This window comes from Parus major, chromosome 9 (genome assembly GCF_001522545.3).
Source record: "Parus major isolate Abel chromosome 9, Parus_major1.1, whole genome shotgun sequence".
In the NCBI taxonomy this organism is placed as follows: Eukaryota; Metazoa; Chordata; class Aves; order Passeriformes; family Paridae; genus Parus; species Parus major.
This window is the reverse complement of record NC_031778.1, coordinates 2,303,023-2,319,898: the sequence shown is the minus strand read 5'-3', so window position 1 is coordinate 2,319,898 and position 16,876 is coordinate 2,303,023. Positions and strand designations below refer to the sequence as shown.

General features: G+C 41.4%; 1 protein-coding gene across 1 annotated transcript in view; it reads left to right on the top strand.

Annotated features, from left to right (window-relative positions):
* The window catches only part of LOC107208993 (glypican-5-like), a 332,448-nt gene that overhangs the window by 22,175 nt on the left and 293,397 nt on the right, over positions 1-16,876 (top strand). Inside the window, exon 2 of the mRNA XM_015638215.1 lies at positions 94-255. Within this exon, the coding sequence (XP_015493701.1) occupies positions 147-255 (109 nt within the window). The 5' untranslated portion in view covers positions 94-146. The remainder of the gene's footprint in view (positions 1-93; positions 256-16,876) is intronic.

Genomic DNA, 16,876 nt, shown 5'->3' with positions numbered 1-16,876 from the left:
TAAAATGTGGTGTTTCTGATGTTAGGATGCATTGCTTTTATGGTGTAAGTTCAAGGGTTTTCTAATTTTTGTGTTTTTCTTGTTTGCTTTAAGAGTCAGATTTACAGATCTGTCAACACAGGGCACCAACATGTTGCACCAAAAAAATGGAAGAAAGCTACCAGGCAGCTGTCCGAAGGGAGAGGACTCAGAGCATCCAGGCACTGAACTTTGAGCTGAAGTACATGATAGTTGGTCACATCACAGCTTTTCAAGGTAGGAAACTTTGACTAATTTATAACAGTAACCTCTGCAATCGTAAGGAAAGCTCTTATCTTTATTTTTCATTCCTCTTGCCCTGCATGCTCTTGTCACTGCCTTGTGGTTTGCTCCTTCCCAGTTCTTTGATGATTGTGCTTTTGGATAAAGGTGATGGCACTTAATCTTGACTGGTATGTTAAGCATCTTCCTAAATCTAATTAGGAATTAGATTTGAGACCTTGTTTCTGGGGTTAGTGTGGAATTTTAAAGGCATTTTCAAGTATCTTTTCAGTGCCTGCTGGTCGTGCTTTTTGATATTCTCTTGTGTTGCCAAACCATTTTTTGGGTATAGAACATTAAATGAAGATGCATTTGTTTGTTGATGGTGAAAAATAAGCACTCTAATTGCTATGTCAAATGAGAATACAGCTCTTGCTTCATGACAAAATGCAAAACCTTGCTCTAAAAGGCACATATCAAACTATTGAGTTCCTTCCTACAGGTGGTTATTGTACTGTCACAGGGAGGAAAATGCTTGGGTAGAACTGTGCACTGCAGTGTTGAGTACTGGAGGCTTTTCTCTAGAAGGGCATTTAAATATAGGCTGTGAACTTGAAACTTATGAGAGTTGAGTGATTAAATCAGTCAATGAGTGATGAATCCAGCTTATTGACCTCTGTGGGTCTAATTATGTGCTTAATTTTAACTCTGCTTTGCCATGTTCAGTGCTGAGCACCCTCATGGAATGGCTTTTGAAATGAAGCTGGAAGTTATTAAAATACCAAGTGTTGAGGCCTAAATGATTAAGCCTATTGTTAGAAGTCAGGTTTTATCAGTAGTACCTTTTAATGTCTGGTTTCTCCCATCTGAGTGAAAATGCTATAAATAAAAGATGTGAGTGACAGCTAATAAGAGACAGCATATTATCTAAAATTGACAATAAGGGATGGTGGAAGTCTGAAAGAGACATGAAGGGGCAAGAGAAATTTTCTTCTTCTGCTTTTGTTTTTTATATATTTCCTTTTTACCCATGAGTGAGAAATGGTATTTTGGTTTATTTTACAATTAATTTTTGAAAATGTTTGATATCCCCTTTCATTAAAGAATTGGCTTGGAGGGCACTTCAGAGGAGCACTGTAGTGAAAGGGTGGCTGTTGGCATTGTTAAATGCTGGTTATTCATTCAAGCAATCTTTCAGTATTATGACTGAATAAAGGTAAGGTCAGAATAGATTAACCTACCAGCCCCTTTAGGTCAAGCCAGAGGCTTTATTGTCCATTGCTGATGAAGCCTTTTGATGGAATGAAAGGGGTAGTTAGACATTTCACACAGTTTAAATTTACAAGCATTTTCTGGGAGTGGGTAAATAGGTTGTTTGTTGTGACTTGCTGTGGCTGGCCTTCTGTCTGCGTTAGGTGGGAACACTTGAAAAATGTAACTTTGCTGGCTTGCATTGGGAGCTGCTTTTGTTCTTTGGTTTTGTCCCAGGTGTCAGTGAAAATCCTCTCCCTTTATCTTGTGCTGGGTAAACATTTTGTTGCTAAGAGTGGTGCTGTTAGAGACATTTACTGAGAAGGAAGATCTTTGCATTGAATTAGCTCTGTCCTTTTGGTCTGTTTTCACTTGTTGCTGTTTGGAATGATAAAGTGAGTGTGCCAACAGCAGATTTTACAGTCGGAGCAAATTAAACCCTGATTTTAGAAGCTTTCAGATGCCTTTTAGAGCTCATGTTTCTTGCAGCAGTGAGAACTGACTCAGACTTACTGAAAAATAGGACTTTATTCATTTGTATGGAGTGGTGTTTACTTGTACAATTTTCATGCACAATTTGCTTTTATATATACACACTTCTAGTACTGTTGGTTTAGTCAAAGCAAAGCAGTAGTTAGCCTTGCTGCCTGCTTCTGAGGAAAGGAAATTTTAGCTGCTTTTTATGCACTTCAGGCAGACAATATTGTTAATATTACATCAAAACTGATGAAGTAACTTTCAAGATTACTGTGATGTAAGAAAAGGATTTGCAGTAGTCCATCTCTGAGAACATAGTGGTGGGAGTTAAATTTCACTGGGAAAAAAAGACAATTTTTTTTTAAGGAAAGAGACATCCAAAGAGAATGTTGGGTTGTTTTTTTTTTAAGTTATACCTTATATTCTTTCAAAGAAGTCAAAAGGCAGTTCTGGGGATATTTAAGTGCCACAAGTATTAATAATAAGGAGCTTCCTCACGTGAGTAGGAGTTTTGATATGAATTTGGTTAAATATCCCCTCTACACTGCCTGGGCACTGCAGCTGGCTGTGGATATTTTGGACTTGAAGAGATACTGTTTTGGGTTGTCTTCTTGAAAGTGAAAATGTTATTTAAGTAGCTTTTCCCACAGCTGAAATAAGACAGTTTTCACAGGTGCTGGATTTGGTTGTGCAAAATAATTAATCTGTGAGACCAGATTAAATATATCACAGCTGTGGGCAGGCTTGTAGTATTTGGGCTAGTGCCCAGTCCTTATATATGGAGAGCTTTAGCACCAAGGTTCAGTCCCACTATTCTTCCCCTTAAAGTTTTCAGTATTAGTGAGTGATTTTTGTTCAAACACTTCAATAAATCAAGCTCCTGCATGGATGTGTTTTGCCTGTGTCTCAGCTGCTGGTAGCACTGGTCTGAGTAGGAAGAGCCCCACTGGCACCAGTTGCAGGCTCAAAAATGCCATCCCCATGAGAAAGAGGACGGGAGGAAGGGCCAGAGGCAGGAATGGAAGGGTCAGCTGGCTGCTTGGGAGGTGCAGCATCAGAATCAGCTCCTGTAAAATCTTACCTGTAAAACCTGGGGTCTGCCACTCTGAGTGCAAGCAGGGTCTCATGGAAAGCTGGTGCCTTCACTTTCTCCTCATCTTCTGCTCCGTGGTGGAGCCTCAAGGTCATAACCATGGCTTTGGTCCCTTTCCAGGTGCTCCAAATGCAATCACAGACAAGAGGAGTGCATGAGATGAGTAAGGGACCCAGGCTGTAACAGGAGCAGTGTAAGAGAGGAGCATGTGCCTGTTGTGATGATCCTCCCTGTCAGTCTCTCTCTGCCTCTTCACAGCTGGCTTTATTGTAGATGCGTTTTGGAGCAGGTCACTATGTCCCATCCAAAGATGTGCCTGGCTTTGCTTCTGTGGCTGCAGCCTGAAATGCCCAGCAGAACTATTTAAATGAATGATGAAACAGAACACATTCATTTTGTGTCTCACTTTCCCCTGTGATAACATGAAGATTCTCTTTTGAACTTACTGTTTTCTTTTAGGCTTGCATGTAAACAAATGCATTGTTTTAGATGGATGGCTCTGGGGTGATGATACCTGTTATTTGGCAGAGTCTTCCATCCTTGCCCCAGTTTCCTCATGCAGTCCCTGCACTCCTTGGGGATGCTTCCAAGTTTGGCAACTGCTTCATTGTTAGTGGATTAGTAGTGATGTGGGTGTGCAGGCTGAAAGGTGCTGTCAGAAGAGGCGTCAATAATCTGACAGGGAAGCTTCGTTGTGGTCAGGCAGCAGAGATAACCTGGTCTCCCTTTTCCATGTCCTTCATGGAGTGCTAACAGGTGCAAGGTAAGGACCCACAGACAGCTTGGCTCTGCTCCTGTCATCATCTGCTGAGGCTAATTTGAGGTAATGAGAACCCAAACACTGCTAATTTATTTGTTCTGCCTGTGGTCTCTGCAGAGAGGCAGAACAAGATACTTTTAAAGCTACATCACTTTTCAGTCACCAAATCAGCAGCTATCAGAGATAGGGTGAAAAACATCGAGCTCAGCAGTTTAAAGAAGTTACTGTTCTCTGCACTTGTTATTACAGCAGGCAACAGGAATTGTTCACTTAGCCTCTGAACAGAAAACTTCCATGAATGAAGCTTGTTGGTCATAAAGCAATAATTTGTCATGCTTTTCTAAAGTAACATTCATTTGACCTTGAGGGTTGGGTGCTGGGACCAGTTCCAGTGTTCTCCCAGCTACAGGAGGGGAGATGAGCTTTGGAGCTCTGTTCTTCTCACTCCTAACCCACAGGGTTTGGCAAACCTGTGCTCACCTTCTGCTTTCTATGGAATGGGAAGATGCTGGTTGGGAAAACACCTTGCTGCACTTTCTAATAGCTGCAGTTGCCCTGACATTGCAGTGCATGCACAGTGGTTTGCCCTGTTGCCATCTAATCCAAGCAGGCAACTTGGGAAGGACATGAATGATGGAAAGGCAAGCTTCTTGTAGCAGGAATGGAGTCCAGAACTTCTGGTTGTCAGTAAAATGCCTGGAAGTTTATGCCTACTTTATCCACAAAGTCCTTAGGCACAAAGGTTTTCCTCTGAAAGCCTCCATGGGGAATGGGGATGACTAGATGGTGTCAGGGGATCTTGGGATGGATAACACCAGTGGGCCCATTAATCAACTGATCCAAACCCTCGCAGAAAGGAATAATATACTACACTGCACTGTGTGGAGTCAAAAAACATTTTCCATTTTCGTTTGGCTCTGTTGCATTGTTGCTGGTAGTTATTTTTGCTGAATTTCAGAATATCAGCTTGAAATAGGGGTGTCTGGTTAATGGTGCTGAAGTGCAGTGACATTTACAAAACAAAGACTTGGCTGTAGAAGTGCACTCTGGTTTGAAGTAAATTACTACATGAAGTGTAGCCACAATGCTGGAGATGGATGCAATCCAAAATCAATGAGCTATTTAAAAAAAAACCCCAACCATCACCAGCAGAAACCTGCCAAAGCTCACCAGCAGTCCTTCTGGTTCCTGTTATTTACTGCTGGATTATAGAAATGCAGAAGTGTTGTTTTCTAAATAGATTTTTGGAGTCCTGTTCTGCTTGGTCATTTACTCAGACAAATTGTTACCCACCCTTCTCCACTTGGTTTGTACTCTGCTGACCCGTGAGCTGAAAGTTGCCAGGATGCAGAATTTAATTTTGGCTCTAGGCAATTTTTTTTCCTACAGAGAGAGGCTCTGCTGGAGTGTTTGTGTCCCCCTCCTGCTCCAGAGCACCAGTGGATCTGTGTTCTCCAGCAGGAGTGAGAGCTGGGCTTGTGGATGCAGAATATCCCTTCTCAGCTGGGAGCTGCCTGCTGCTGGAGCATTGCTGGAGCTTCATCCCCATGGCAGAACCAGCCTTGTGTCAGCTGCTGCTGGAATGGGAACACAGCACTTGACTGGATTCCCTCTGTCTCCTGACCTGAAGCACTGGTGGAAGGTACCTCAGTGTGCCTGTGCTGGTGCTGCAGACAGAGAAAGGGAGAGGCTGGGAAGAGAAAGCATGTTTCCTGAAGTGGCACATCATATACCGCAGGATCCCTCTAAAATAGGTGTTTTCTAGATTTTTAGAGATTTCTAGAGACCTCAGAGGGGGAAAGGATTTTGTCTCATTGTAGTCTCCAGAGGTGTTTGCTGCAGGAGTGGAGATGATCCTTTTGTCCTTGATCTTGGCACGGTTGGGTGATTTTGCCCTAAATAAGGGCATGAACAGGGAAATCTGTCAGAAATATGAACATGCTTCCCTCTTACCCTGGAGACTGCTAATTCCAGAGCTTGCCAAGTCTAGGCCAACATGTACCAATTATCCAATGATTTAATTACCCATTGTTGGGCTCACTGTCCCTAATTCCTTTTTGCCCAGGTTATCTTTTGGTTGCAACAGCAGAATTGGGGTTGTTGACTGTGCTGATGCTGTTTAATTATGCTTCAGGCCTCCTGGTTTAAACACACTGCCTACTTGTTCCATTGTGTGCATTGATCCTGAAATTCTACCATTACAAATACATTAATTGCCTATAAATTTTTGTCTTCTATATGCCATGTGTGATTTTAGAGCCCAGGGCTTTGGTAAGATTTCAGTCTTTGCATGTGGAGTGATGGAAGGGGGTATTAAATTATTTTCTGTAATTGTCCTTCTCTCAGCAAAATAAAAAGTTTGCAGTGTGCTGTTCCCTAATGCTCTCCCCTTTTGTCTTCTGAATGTGTGAAATTAAAAGAAAATCTTGGTGGTGGGCCAGGGACTGTGAGTAAATATTAACATAACATTGTGAATGGAGATTATTGAACTTGCTGTGCAGTTTATGTGTTCTATCCAAACCTTCTGAATGGTGTGAGGTGGTACCTTTTTTTGGCTGAGGGACTACCTGTGATGCTTTGGAATGATACCTTTTCAGAAGTTTTGTGTGCATTTTTGTCGGGATTCCAGATTCAAATTGATGCTTTCATGCTGTACATTACTGAAATAATTAATATATTTCTTACTTGTGTCTTGTATTGTTCCATTTTTTATAGAAATTGAAATCACTGTGATCTGCTGTTTAGGAAATTTACTTTATTTCTATGTACAAATTGAAAATTAAATGGGGAAAATCCCCAAATAAACTCTCACCTTTAAAATTTTTCCTGTAGTGCCTGTTGAACATAAAATGAGCATGTGCAGAATTCCAGCCTCTCATTTCCTCTAAGACTGTGTGCCTCTAGATTTTTCCCATGTTGTTCCATTTCCCACAGGGTACATTACAAAAAGCAAGTATCTGATGGCTTTTAATGGTTTTCACTGTTTTTTTCAAGGTTATTTAAATCATACTGAAAAGATGATTTCCCTAATCAAACTACTGATTCCATTCTGTGTTTCCTTAATAGTGCTCCCTTCCTGCACCTAAAATACACCTTTCATGCTGTATTTTCCACTGTAGCCCACTCTGCTGGTCACCTGTAATCTAAATGTCAGGTACTGGCACAGGCCAGTAATTCCAGCCTTTTCTCCCAGTGTAAAAATTCAGATGGGTGCAGTTTTGGCTTTTCCTGTGCTCCCTTTCACGTTAGAGATGTGTGAGCTGCAAAGATTCTCTGTGCTTTCACTGCCTGATTTATCCACCTGTGATGCTGGTGTTTATCAGCATCTCTGACTCCTTTAGAATGTAAATAACTGTTGATCTCGATAATTTCTGTGTGTTTCTTTGCATTAATATATCCCTTGGCTGCTGCTTGTCATTTGGGCAGCTTGTTAGAAAGAAGTTGTTACAAGTCTTTAAAAGAACACAGGAAAAATCAGAGGAATAATGGAAGAAATAAGAAAATTCTGATGACTTTATGCTTTCAAATCAAGTGGAAAAATAAATGAAAACCTAAGAAGGATGTTTAATTCTAGCCATAGAATGGAAATGACTGTCCTGCAAACCAAATTTAGTGATGATCATGTCCACATAAGTCTTGATAGGGTAACTACAGCTAGTGACTGTACTGTTAATAGTGGAATTCTCCTTAAACACAGGAAAACTCTACATTAAGACTTACCTATTACACTGTGAAATGACTTTTATCTAGTGGCAGTCAGCAGTCACACTTGGGAGTCCCCAGCACTGTCAGCAGCTCGCTGTTCCAAGAGTTGTTGTGTGCAGGTTTGGGTTGTGAAATGTCAGTTCTTTCTGAGGAATGCCCATGCAGAGCTCTGCTTATGGATAACTGGAGAATACTGCCAGAAGCTTACACTGGAAATCATTATATACTTATCAGTATTGAAGTTTTTGGCTGGTTACTGGAATTGCAGTGCTTTGGCTGCTAGCAGGAATGCTGTATTGTTTAGATGTCTTTGTAACATTCAATTTATTAAGTACAGATTTCACAGAACTGTTTGGCCTGAGGCTTTGAAAGGACAGGATGATTCCATGTGAAGTGGTGAGTGAAATAAACACTAAATACATTTAAAAGGAAACAGCAAATCATCTAGATAAGATATCAACTGTTTAGCCTTGATAATCATCATGTAAACTTGCCTTCCTGAGCTTGTCTGGCTGTGGCTGCCATTTGATGCCTAGAATGCCAGCAATTTGGGGCAGGGACAGTCTCTTCATCATCTATTTATAACTGTTTTTCAGGCAGTGTGGGTAGGGCATCTTGGTGCTACAAGAAGAAATCTAATGAACACACAGATATCTATCATGTGATCATGGATTTGGTTATCTTCTATCCCTGTCCATGTTTCACCTGCTGGGGTTTATATTTATCTTTTTCTTTCATCTTTGTTCTCCCTGCTACCTTGTCAGGCTGTGTTTTCTGACTGTATTTTCAGAGTAGAAAAACTTGGTGGAACTGTAGCCCTACAAACTAATGAGATGTTAGTTGTGAGATAGAAAACACAAATATAGCTGGAGAGAAAGTGTTCATTCATTAAATAAAAACCAAAAAACCCAAAAAGCCTTCAAAAGCAAAGTGAGCGAATGAATCTGAAGGTTTGGTTACCTGGTATCTCCTTTTTCTTCTGGAGTTGCACACCTAATTCACAGCCATGTTGTGAAATTTCTGCTGTCTCCTTCCTGTGGACCAGAAGGTGGGAGGTTTTCTCCCTTTATTTCCCTTTTGTTCTCACATGGTGTTTCCATCAGGAAATTTCCATTATTATTGCTCAGTCTGATTTCATGCAGTCCCTCAGCCCAGTGATTCTGCTGCTGGCTGTGGGAGTGCTTCAGGAAATCTGAAATCCAATTGTTCTCTGTGCAGTCCAGTCTCGAGTTCTTGCTTGCCAAAGTCAGGCTGATGTTTTGAGAAAGAATGTGTTCTGACAAATTTTTGAATAAGAATGTAAGTGTATGAAAATCCTGCACAAAGGATTTGTTTTTTATTTTTTACTTTTATTCCAAAGTGGTTTTTGGAATAAAAAGATCACTGACTGTCAGTTTGGGGGTATTTCAATGATAATTCAGCTTTTTATTAAATACCCTTCTCTCCTAAAGATGATCAATTGTTTAAATTCCTTTTGTTGTTTTATTAGTCCTTTTTCTGTGAATTTCAAAACAGGAGAGGCATTTTCTTAGGCCATTTCTGGATCCAAAATTGTAGATATTTTTTGGGCAAGGGTATTGGTACTGTAGTATTGTAAATATAGGGCAGTTCAATAAAAATAGGAGTAAAACCCTTCTAGATAACTTGGTGCAAAAGGACTAATTTACTAGAAATTCTTCATTTTCACCATTGTATTTTCAGGCTTAAAAAGAAAATTACTGAGACTGCAAGGTTAAGAGAGCAGAATCACAAAGCAAGTATGTTCAGGGGAGCAGAGGAAATAGAAACAGGTTCCCATCCCAGCTCTGTGCCCCAGTGATGGTGGCATTTCAGTTTGCAGTGTGCCAACTCTAGACTCAATGGATGACTACTGTACTCAGAAAATTAATTTATTTTTTTAAAGTTTACATCTACACTGTCATTGGAGTTTTTTGGCCTTGATTTAGAAGGCAAATGTAGAATGACTTAGATTATTTTGGGGGTTTTTAGCCAAATTAATGCATCTGTTACGCAGATGTAATGTTTTTCCTTTTAGAGTCATTTGAATGTATGCTTTTAAACAATGCTGTGTGACATAATTACCTAAACCATTAGGTGTGTTTAGTTGTAAAAAAAAAAAAGAGGATAAAGTTTTCAGGCAGATATGAACAGAAAGTGACTTGTTGCTGTTGTGGGGTATTTTATTTATGGGCTGGGGCTGCATAGAAAGCCCTAGGTCAGTGTGGCAGTCGTGGGAAGATCACAGTTCCTGTAACACAAGAGACAGGAGCACAGACAGATGGAGGCTGTGTAAAAGCAACAGGATCATGGTTTTCAGTGGAAGAGAGAGTGTTCTGAGTTATGTGGGGATTTTTAGATCAGATTTCAGAATTGGTGTTTGATATTAGTTCATCATTTTCTTGATACTCTGGATTGCCATGGATTCCCTGCTTGCCCATGCCACTGAGAGCAGTGGGGTTGGCAGGCTTGGAGGATACTTCAGTTTAAAAAGAGATGTACTTGGTTTCAAATGAGCTTATTCATGTGTTTACTTTCAGACAAAACATGTGGAAAAGTTTTTAGAATGGTAGCAAGCTTCAGAGGTAAGGAAACTAACCCTGTCTAGTGTGGGTTTTTTGTGATTGTGTCCTTTTTTGTCATTTTGTTTTGTGTGATTGCCCCATGGCAAGGCTGTCAGGGCTGCTTTGGAGCAGCACTTGGACCATCCCTGTGTACCCCAGTGTGGGGAGACTGGCATTTTTAAGGAAATATCAATATATCAAAGTGGCTGCTGTGCTGTAACCATGTGGAGGAGCCTGCTCAAACCCATGGTATGTCAACACAATTCTCACTAGAACTGGCTCTTCCACATGATTTTCAATGGACATGGCTTTTCATCTGTCCTCAGAAATATCTGTGAAATGACACATGCAACATCTCAGACTTGAGGTTAATGTGGGTTCCTGGTCCTGGGCCTTTCCCATGGATATCTGTTTGGATTGCACTTCTCCACTTTGGGCCATGCTAATGGAGTGTAAATATTTTGGAAGCAGCTATTGGATTATGCCTTTTGTTTGGTATTTTCCTGAGAGTTGGGGTTTCCTTAATGAAGTACTGAATCTCTTAATTGTCACCAGCCTGACAAAAAGCTCAGGGCATTTTCTCTATGCTCAGATAGCTTAGATTTTGGGATTGGGAAGATTTGTGTGGTTATGGATAAAATCTGCTGCATTATTTCCCATCCATTTCAGTGGGGAAAGGATACCTAGCAGCTTCACACTGACCCTCCCCCTGTTCTTCAGACATGGTGTGGAGGAACTCTCAGCTTTGGTGTGAATCTGAATGAAAGCAATGAAATCTAGATCAAATCTGTGAATCTGAATGGAAGTCCTAAGAACAGGACTTGGAAGTAAGGAATCTATAGCTCATGTCTTCCCTACTTACTCCCAGATCTTTCCCTCAGTCTTACAGGCCTATTTATAACAATTAAAGAGTGTTTTTTGTCAGATGTGGGAGGATCCAACAGCTTTGTCCTGCTGAGAATAACTTCATCTGCTCTTAATCTTTTAATTGGGAAGAGAAAGGCTTGAGATTGGCTCTCTTCATTTCCCTGTACTGAGACTTCTGTCTTTGTACCATGCTAAAATGAGAATATTTGCAGATGTTTACATTTGGAAGGTAAGTATTGATGCAAACCTTTGTGGATTCTTAATAGAAAGAAGAGCTTTAACAATTCTTACCCTTTTTGCCATGACTGTTTTTGAGCTATGTAACTTTTTTTCTGATTTATGCTGTCAGATGTTTGTGAGAGTTTCCTTCAGCCTTTTTTAGATTGCTGTGGGAAAGAGGTATGTCTGTAGGGGATGTAATGAGTTCTTTACCCTTTCTATTATTGCTTTTGTTGGGTTTCATAGCATTTATTGTAAACAGAAGGCTATGGACAGGAATGGAGGCTTTCCATAACAATACACTGTATGTCTCTGCTACCAGGATTTTAGAGATGTCTATGTGGGAACATGGAACTTTTAGATCTTTTTGCCCCTTTGAGCTGTGTTCTGAGAAGGCTTCTCTGTTGTGTCTGCATTTTCCATACATGAAATCCAGGAATCCCAGAGATTCCTGGGGTGTTTGAATCCTTGTGCCCCGCTGGCACCTTGTGTAGAAGTCACTGCTCTGGGAACTCCTCCTCGTTCCTTCTCTCCATGAGCAGGCTCAGCTTGCCCCAGCCCAGCTGCACAGTCCTGTTTCACCCAACATGCTCATACAGCTGGGTAGGCAATAATTTTGGGTGGATAAATAGAATTCTGAGAAATAGCAGCTGCCAAGCAGACAGAAACCAGTTATCTAAGCTGGAACATCCTTTCTACATGTGTTTAATAATTTCCTCATGTGTTACATCCCTCTTTTTTCTCTTAGTAGTTTTGGGCCAGGTGGTTGTGTGAAAGTCAGAACAGAAAATACGGCCTCATCTCTCTGGAATACCTTCCTTCTGTTCCTACCTGTGCAGATTGCTCTAAGAAAAGGTTGTGGCATGCGGCAAAGAGCTGATTTTTCATTTTTTCCAGTGGACTAGAAGTCAAAAATCAGGGCTGTTTCTGCACTCAGCAGGAAATGATCCAGATGCCAGTCATAGAGGTGGGCAGTTAACATTAAATATAAGAACTTTTTATATTTTAAAAGCACAAGCATGTGTGGGTCTCTGAAATGCTCTTATAGACTGCTAAATCTGAGGCCCTTCTTTTTGCAGAGCAAATGGGGTGAGAAGAGGCTGTTGGGGTTTGGCAGGACTCACCTCCTGTAGCACATTGCATCCTTCCTCCTTCACTAAACCTGGCAGAAAAGGAGCACTGGTAGTTGTAAACATGAGGTATAAAATGCTGAAGCATCACAGACAAAATAATGGCACACAGAATGGGAAATAGGTCTAAAGGTACAAATATAAAAATCAAATTTAAGGAATTGTTTTAATTTTTTTTAATGCTCTTAACTTTACACTCCAGAAATACAAACTTCTTCAAGTACAGTCAGCTGGAGAAAAATGGTCGGAAAATGTGAAAGCCACTAAATTTATTGCCAAAAATTTTAATGTTTTTTAATTTCATGTTTTTTAACAAACATGAAATTAAAGAAACAGCAGGCCACCTGCAGGAGGGTGAATCCTTTTAACCCACACTGCTCTTCTGTTGATGTTTGGATGAGTTATGATTGTATCAGTCTTCATGTATGTAAATAACTTCAGTACCCTTGGGAATAGTGGAAGAGTGTATCTGCAGTGGGAGTAAAGGGAATTCTGGTGATTCAGAAGTGTTTCTTTGAGAAGTTCCTGCTGAAGCCACTGCTGTCCTGAAATCCCTGTAAGGATTTCTGTAGCACTAAGGTGAGAGTTTTCAGGCATGCAGGTTCTGTCCCAGGGGATGAAGCTACTGAGTAGTGTTGGCAGATGTGGATATTAGGTGGATGCAGTACCAGTGAGTGATGAAGTAGCTCTTACCAAGATGAATATTGGTTTTTTTTACCTGCAAACACAGGAATTGAGAAAGTGTTCTGTGATTTAAATGTATGTGGTCTTTACAAAACAGATCATGGCATTCACATTGGCTGTAGTCCAAAAGGAGTTAAAACCCCTGATAATCTTTGCATTGATTTAATTGAGCTTGTGCCCTGGCTCCAAGGGTAGAATGAAACTAAAGCTTTTCAATTAAGATGCCAAAGAAAAGGGAAGGCTCTGTTTCCCCAGTGAAGATTACTTTATTGGGATGTGCCATGGAATATATTGTTAAGTGGAGAACGAGTGAACCGCAATGGGTACAAGCCAGCTTGAGCTCATTACTGAAATACTTCCTCCTGGCAACCTGCAAAAATGGATTCCTGAGAGAAGGATCACTCATTGAGTCCTGCTGGGGGGCAGGACAAAGTCAGGAAGTGCCAGAAGAAGGTATGAGATATAAAAAATGTAAAGTACTGGTATACGCATGCAAAGAGAGGCAGGCACATGCTCTTTTTTATTTGGATTTAATAATACAATTTATGGAAATACAGTCCTGCAGGGGAAGTAAATGCATAAAGAACCAAAACTCACTGTAGTTAGTTTTTGTTGTAAACAAAATTATTCTTATGACCTCCTAATATTTTAGCTTACATGCCAAATATAGCAGCAAAAATACTCTTTCACCACCACTCCCCTCCAGATTTTGAGACTGTTTATCACACCTACCTCACTCTTGCTGCTTCTGTATGTGGTGGCAAAATTTGGAAAAGATGGATGAAGAGGAGCAATGCTTTGATATTCAAATGTGCAGAGTAACTTCTGCAAAGGGTGTGAGAGAAGGATAGGGTGCCAACAAAATAGAGATATTTGTTTCACTAGCTATTGCCAATATAGTGGGTTTTGGTCTGAGACCTTCAGAGTTCTGAGGCTGAAGAATTTCTGTGTCCAAAGTACCAAATCATGTAATAGCAGATGCCATCCTTCCCCATTAACCTTTCATTTTCCAGTCTCCTCAGTCTGCATTCCTTACAGCAAAGCTATTACTGTTCAATAGCAAGTCTGTTTGGAGACAACATTTCTGGCTGTTGTGCAGTAACACCCCTGACATCCTGCTCATCCAGCCGAGCACATGAGCTCAGGCACACCCTGAGTTTGCTTCTGCACCACGTTGAGGGGAGGAAAAGGCACCTTATTTCAGTCTGTCCTGCTGGTAGGGAGCTCCTCTGTGTGTGTGGATGCTGTGGGTCAGTCATTCTTCTTGCACACCTTAACCACGTGCATGTGGCATTTGATAGCATGAGCTGTCATTTCTTCTGAGTGTACAATTAACTTCAGAGTGCAGGGCGAGTTTTTTAATGATGTGCTTCAGTTGGAGAACAGGAAATGTCATTTCAGTGGTCTGAATCAGAATTTGTAGCAATTTTTTACATTGCAATCTGGACATTTTCTAATGGGCTATGAGGTTTGTCATCTTGTTTTTTTTTAAAGTATTCTCCAAAATTCCTCCCTCCCTTTTTTCTTCCTAAGTATGTTCATTAGGTCTGAGCAGCAAGACTAGCCTCGGCAATGATTTTACTTCTGCAGAACAGAATACCCAAGAATTCAAGGACAAATAAGAGATGTAGAAAAAGCTGTATAAAAAGAAACATGTACCTGCACATCTACCCACTGTAGGCTTAGAAATAACGTGCTGATGAATAGCAAAGATAAAATAAGGCTGGCGATGGCACAACTTCAAGGAAAATGCAAAGAACTAATGAAAGTTTTTTAAGTTCTCTCTTTTTATCTGAAAACTGATTCTCCTCATGGCTACTTGCAGGTGGAGTAGCTTGAGTGAAGGCTTTTGAGTTACACTGGGTGTAACTGGTGTAAATTACAGCAGCATGCGACCCACGGTGATTTATCTTGTGATGGCAGAGACAAATCTTATCTGAAGATTCCTGGTTCTGTAGAGGATGAAACGTTCATTTTCCTGTCATCACTCAAGGCAATAGATAGTTTTATCTAATTTTATAATCTGTCTGAACAGAGCAGTTTTGAGGCTATAAACATTATTTAAGGATGTGCTTCCTTATATTTCCGAAACCACCATCAAGGTCTTTTCCTCAAGCAGACATCTTTTCTCTAGGTCTGCTTTTGATCTTATTTTATGACTGATGGGCTTTATAGCAAGTTTTAGTGAGTTTTTATTTCAAGATCAATAAAACTGAAATAGTAAAAGCAAAGTGTAGGTTTCCAGCCCACCCACTCTTCCCCTCACACACTGTGACGCTGTTTTTGGGACTGCTGTCATACCAGGTGTCACCAGACCGTGTGCTGGCTTTGGTGGTGCATCACAAGGCCCTGCTTTAGCAGCAATCAGAATGGAGCTGCTCTGGCACTGCATGTTGCTTAAAAATCTGGGTGGTAAGATTACAGGCCTGACAGGATGGAAGCACAGTCAAATGTGAATGCAGCAGTGTGCATTGATGAAGATAACAAAACCAGCCGTGTTACTGAGAGCCCCAGAGTTCTGAGGGTACACCTGCAGTGGGTAGGGCTGCTAGACAAGGAGAGGATGAGGGAGGCAGTTCCCTCTGTTATTGTGGTATCCAAGCACTTTTCCCTGGAGTAGCTCCACATCCAGGCCCCAGCAAGAGGCTGCTGACAGAATGCATTGTCTTTCCACGTCCATTCCTGAGAGAAGAGAGTGGATGTGCTGTTGCTGCCTCAGCATCACTGCCTGCTTGTCCTGACCAAAGATCACGGTGTTGTAAAGCCAAGGTGAGTCTCTGAAGCCAATCCCCTTCTCCTGGCAGAGATGTCTGAGCCAGGAGATGTGCTCTCCAGGAGCCTTCGGGGTCCTGGCTTCAGGTTTTCCCCTGAGGCAGCTGAATGATGGTGAGGATCCTTTCCTTTCCAGTCAGATGGGGTATAATGAGGTCCCAGGGGAATGCTGCTCACCCAAAGCTCACCCAGGGCAGGAGGAGCAGACTGGGATGCTCCACCATCTTCCTCTGCTGCTGAGTGTGCTGGGTTACATATAACCAAGAGTCTATATTCTGTCACCATCTTCCTAAGGTGTTAAAACCAGGTGGGACACTGTTCTTTATCTCATCCCTGAGTCAATTCCCTCCCGGGGATGTCTTCTGCTAATGGGCCATCAGCTGTCACTGCATGACTGATAAAATTCCATCATCCCATTGTGAGGAACCAAGCATTCCTACCTGGATATGAGCTGAGGGTTGGAACACCACAGCCAGCCCTTACCTACTGGATTCCCAGGGGACAAGAGCTACATAACCACCACTGGACCTTCAGAGGAAGATCAGACCCTTGTACATGATCACTGCTTCAACAGAACCACATCCATCACTTCAGCAGGGCTGCAGCCAGCATTTAATCACACTGCTACCACCACCCTGACCAACAGGGTGTCAGGCTGTATCCTGAGTCTGCCAGTTTAAGCCAGTGTTTGTGCCTTTTTAAACATTTTTCTATTAAACTGTAATTCTGGCTTGGAAAGGTGCAGTAGTGTGCTTTCAGACTAGTACACTGAGAGTGACAGGAGCAGAACTCAGCCTGTCACCACCCCCTGGCCAAAATCTCAGGACATCTCTGCCCTTCCCAAGAGAAAACACTTCAGGTAACAAAGTAGCAGCCAGCTGCACTCTTCCCCCTCTTCCATGGCTACATCTTTTGTCTCTCTTAAGTATGGTCATTATTTTCTCAGCAACAAATGGGAGAAAATTCCCGAAGAGAAAGAAACAAAAGGAAAAATCATAACTCCCAACACATTCTTTCCTCAGAGGCAGCTGCATGATTGTAAACAACTCCTGCCTGTTGACTCCTAGCTGTACAGGCTCCTTTTCTTTAGTGAATATCTGTGGTATTATTTGATGCA